This window comes from Populus euphratica, unplaced genomic scaffold, assembly GCF_000495115.2.
Source record: "Populus euphratica unplaced genomic scaffold, PopEup_1.0 scaffold259.1, whole genome shotgun sequence".
Taxonomy (NCBI): domain Eukaryota; kingdom Viridiplantae; phylum Streptophyta; class Magnoliopsida; order Malpighiales; family Salicaceae; genus Populus; species Populus euphratica.
Window position 1 is genome coordinate 196339 of NW_011500143.1, and position 4970 is coordinate 201308.

At 32.1% G+C, this 4970-nt stretch overlaps 1 protein-coding gene across 2 annotated transcripts; it reads right to left on the reverse strand.

Annotated features, from left to right (window-relative positions):
• Positions 1-917: 917 nt before the first annotated feature.
• Positions 918-3836, reverse strand: LOC105110693 (F-box/kelch-repeat protein At1g57790-like). 2 transcript variants are annotated; one of them, XM_011005805.1, is made up of 3 exons: positions 3817-3836; positions 1591-2733; positions 918-1056 (listed from the first exon to the last, which is right to left on the reverse strand). In XM_011005805.1, exon 2 carries the CDS (start codon positions 2691-2693, stop codon positions 1635-1637), a length of 1059 nt encoding a protein of 352 aa, XP_011004107.1. In that variant the 5' UTR covers positions 2694-2733; positions 3817-3836; the 3' UTR covers positions 918-1056; positions 1591-1634. The 2 variants fall into 2 exon arrangements, with proteins under 2 accessions (XP_011004107.1, XP_011004106.1); XM_011005804.1 differs by lacking the exon at positions 3817-3836 and adding an exon at positions 3691-3810.
• Positions 3837-4970: the final 1134 nt, after the last annotated feature.

A 4970-nucleotide genomic window follows, 5' to 3' on the forward strand; every position in this document is an offset into this window, starting at 1 on the left:
GAAAAGATTTTTTTATTTGAATAGAATAAAAACCCTTTTTTTGTTATCAATTTGTTTTTATTAGGGCTATTCTTTTCCTAGTCCCATGAGCAACCCTTAATTTTGTTTTTATTTTTTTAAAAAAAGTATTGTTTGATATATAAAAATAGTATCATGCACCTTGTTGGTGTATAATTAAAAGAATAAATTTTTAAATTTTTTTAATTAAATCTAATTAGATATAACTTAAATAGTGAGTTTAATATATTACCTATCTTAACTCATGTTTTTTTTTTCAAAAGTTAATTATAAGAAAATTTATTTTAAATTTCATCTTTTGTTATTTTATTTATTATTTTTTCATTTACTATATATAAAACAAAAAAGTTGAAAGAGCCTGCATTTTTTTTTTTCTTGTTGGAAAAAAAAAATGACCAGCTGCAAATCACAGGTCCCAGGGTCATATGGCTAGCATATTACTAACTTGTTGCGTTAATCTAACAGGCTAGGGTGCTATAACTCTAATATACTGGTTATCGTTTGATAACTAAAACTACAATCATAAAATCACATTATTTTTCCAGGGTTTATTCAAATTGGAACACTTCAGATTCGAGAACAAGGAATTTCCAGAGAAACAAATAAGGCCGACTGACACCACATTCTCATATTGATTCCCTTTATCAGTTCCAATCAATATCTTTCAAGCCACCAAGCTTCCAACTTCGTTAAACTAGTAAATAATATTAGGAATAAAACAATTCAAAAAATAGCTAACATATTTATTTGAAACATATTTGGAACACATATTATATGCCTAAGAATGCACAGATGATCATACACAATGGCCCTTCCAATGGATCTTGAATTTCAGATCCCAGAAGGGCAGAACATAGGGGGTGTGGAGTAGATTTCGGTATTCCTCAAGGCTATTCACTCCCCTGTATTTGAAGACTTCCTAATATATGTTTCAAACGCGCTGTGTGTGTGTGTTACTGCATCATAAAGCTTTTAAGACTTCAATGAACAGCTTCATCTCAATGCGAGTGAGTAAACACTCTAAATATGCTCCACGATCTGGATCTGTGGCAAACATAATGATAAAGAACAACATTTAACTAAATATTAAACAATCATGTAGATCAGGTACTAAGGGGCGCAGATACAAAGACGACAACCATCCAAAGCCTTCATTGCTGAAAGATAAATTTTCAGACAGATCCTTGTGTCAAATGTAAGAGTAAATATAGAAAACGGGATATAATCATAAAGTTTGGCATTTCTAAGCTTTTAGTGTCACTGATAAACAGCAGTCACTCTTTCCCGTATTGGTGAATCTCACTTGCAAGTTTCCCTTGGTTATATTGTTAGCAAATATTTGTTGCTCAAGCTGTTCTTATATTTCAATCTTCAAAAATCAGTACATCTTTTAGCTTTACATCAGACAAGTATTTTAAACGTAAGCATTGAATTTATTGAAGTCCTTTCAAGGATAATCTCATTTCCATGAGCGATAACAGATACAAGGAGCATCAGCGGCATTCAATTATGTGCAAGAGAGAGAATATAATTTTATGTAAGAAATGGTTAACTTTAGTTTTAGCAGCAGACCTGCATAACTCGAATATACATAACAAGCATCGCTTGTATTCTGTTCAAATGAAGGATGAGAGGTCCTCAGGTGGTTCAATCCAGATATTCTCAAAAGGATCTTGCTCTCCCCAGTCATGACACTGCTTACGCGGATAGTATCTACAATCATCAAGAGAATAAGATATGCAGCGTTTCCCAAAGAAACGAACTTTAGAGAAGTAGACGCTGTTTCTCATCATGCCAGGGAGGTCACTTCTTGAATGAGATGACAAGAAACTGGCAAAAAGTGTCATACGATCAAGGGTTTTCATCTCTCGCCAGAACATCTTTGACTGATCCAACTTAAATATTATGGGATTTTCACTACAGCATGTATAAATAACTAGAATGTCTCCATTATGCTCAGACATAAACTTTCCCTTCCACCAATTTTTTGCAAAAAAATTTGCAGGGCATTTAGGGGGTGGCACAGCAAGAACATTCCAAGTATGCTCCAGTGGGTCAAACACACCAAGCCAACCAGTGAGACTTAGACAGTAGAAGAATCCATTGCAGAAAACAATCTTGTTCCAAATACTACTCACAAAAGGCAAGCGATTTTGATAATTAACAGTAACCCACTCAGTTGCCCCAGGATGACAGGTACTGATTGCAACAATTGTGGGACTGATGTGCCTAACTGTAAAAACTACACAGTTGTTAGATGTTGGGGCACAAGAGAAGGCAACTATCTGATATGTCAATTCAAATCTTGGCAGTTTGACAACTTCCTGAGAAAAAGGATCAAAGAAAAACACACGGTTTGTTCTGGGTCTGTATAGCAACAGCCAACCATCTTTGGTGTAGCAAACTCTTGACCCATACAACTCTGGCAACTCAAGAGAATACGTCTTGCGCTGAGCTGGATCGTAGAACTCATACATGTTACCAAATTTTGGAAAATACATAAGCCAGGGTGAATGGTTTACCACTCTAACAGAAATGGCAGCAGTGTTCCATCTCTTGCAAGCAATGGAGGAACGGATATTATCCTCTAGCGACAAGCGGCAGAATATCAGTTCCAGAAGTTCTATGGGAAGATCAGACCAAGTTTGCATTTCCAACATTGCTTTCTTATTCATTGTTGTTCTTCTTTTATCATCCACCACCCTCGCAGATAACCTAGGTCATTGAAAGCACATAAATGGGAATAAAATGCAAAACCAACTATAAATTATTCAAAAGAAGTTGTAACTCCAATAAAAGTTCAATATATTTTTTTTTTTTTTTACTGGGATGAGATAGATTTCTAATTTGCAATTTATAAATAAAAGGCTGACGAAGTAAAAGACTATAAAATAAAATAGCTAATTTGCAGTTTCAGTTTTAGGGAGAGTAGTGATTGATTTGGACCTTAAATGAAAAGTGGAATTTCTCAAATCAAGAACAGCATGGAGACAGCATTAGAAGCAATCATAAAAAACCACTGCCATTATAAAGGAATTGATTGCAGCAAAAGAGCACAAATTACATAATCATGGTAAATGCGTATAAGATCAATATGGCAATTGGTTTACAGAAAATCATGATCATGATTGCGAAGATCACTCTATGCTAAAAAAATTATTAAAAATTACACAATCTCCAAAAATGAATTCAAAAAATAATTCATTTTTTATCCAGAAATCAATCACATAAATCAGTTGCTCATAGCCCCCCAATAAAAGAATCAGCACTGATAAAAATCACAATATCCCGACACACAATATGGCAATTCTAGGAAACCCATCTAGGACCAATGTTCAAATTTGAGAGTAATATTCAAATTCCCCAACCACATCACCCAAAAGTGAAATCACTCTAAACCCAAAGCATCATATCTAAATCACACCCACATCACGCTGAAATGAAATCACTCAACTTTAATTCAATTTCCAGCAATTCAATAAAAAAGACTACTAAACAGAATCTAAAACAACCAATTTGCATCAGCACACAACCCCTTCATATAAAAAAACCGCAAAAAGATGCAATAACAAACCCTAATACTAAAGCAATTAAATCACAAATTATGCTAAACAAATGGTAAAGAAAAAACTTCATAGTGTTTTCAGTTAATAGAAACAAAACCCAACTTACAATTTCACTTTCCTTCTCTTTCTACCACCCATTTCTTCTCTTTTAGTACTGAATGAGGCAACTAATTTTTTAGAGAGAGAGAGAGAGAGGAAAATGTACAGACAGAAGAAACCATGTAATGCTTACCATATTGATTCCCATGTTTGCTACGTACACCCCAGTGAATCATGGTGACTACACGTGTACAATAATTTTGTGATATCTGAAATATCCACTGTCCACGGATAACCATTCTCCAATGAGATTTTGCAACGTAAGCGAAAGTGCCAGATGGGCATTACATGGCCAGTCATGACTCAAGACAAAGAAAGAGAGAAATTCATCAGAAAAGAGTTCAACTGTAGCTGTTAACTATGTTATGTTTGCACACATTGTGGAATTTTCAACTTTGATTGGGCGCCACTTGTAAGGAGCATGGTGATAAATGGTTGAAGCATCCTTGCATGTAATGTCCGATGATTGTTTCTTTAAAAAAATTTGTTTAAAAATATATTAAAATAATATTTTTTATAATATATCAAAATAATTTTAAATTATATATATATATATATAAAAAGCAGAATTTTAACCTTGTTTTCATACTAAGCCTAATTAAATACAAAAAATATAAATATGTGCTTAAGGTATACATGATGCAAAAAATAAAATATTAATCCCACATTCTCAAAATTCTTGATATCCAAGTTTTCCAATTGACAAAAAAAAAATGTATGACATGAGGTTTTAGAAACCCAAATTCTAAGATATTTCATTCATATATAAGGTTTTATAAATCTAAATTTCAAGATTGTTTCATTCAATGATTTTTTTTATTAATATAGATATCTTGTTTTAATTATTTTTCTTTTGCTTCATTCTAAAATAGAAAATAAAATACAAAAATAAAATTTTTTCTAAGAAAATGTATTTTCATGACAATTCAATTAATTTTTAGTTATTTCACACATTTTAACCCTTTATTTATCATTATAGTGTTAGCAAATTTGTAGATGTTAGAATAGTATCATTCTTATCGGAATTTGATTTTAACTTCTTTGATTTGATCATTTTTTTTCTAATTCATTTTAAAATAGAAAAATAAATTGCAAAAATATCAGTTTCTAAGAAAATGTGTTTTTGTGGAAACTCAACAAATTCTTAGTTATTTCATGCCTTTTAACCTTTTTGTTCATTATTTTTAGTGTTAGCAAATTTTTAAAAGCTGGAATATCAAAATATTCAAAAGAATTTGACGAACAAACAATGATATTTTTCTCCTTTTCTTCCTCATGTCAACTAAA

Excerpts from the sequence above, each read along its gene's own strand:
- LOC105110693 (XM_011005804.1), bottom strand. The coding sequence starts at position 3,722 with ATGGGTGGTAGAAAGAGAAGGAAAGTGAAATT. Across the intron at positions 2,734-3,690 it reads AAGAGAAGGAAAGTGAAATT|GTTATCTGCGAGGGTGGTGG; the intron begins GTAAGTTGGGTT and ends TCAATGACCTAG.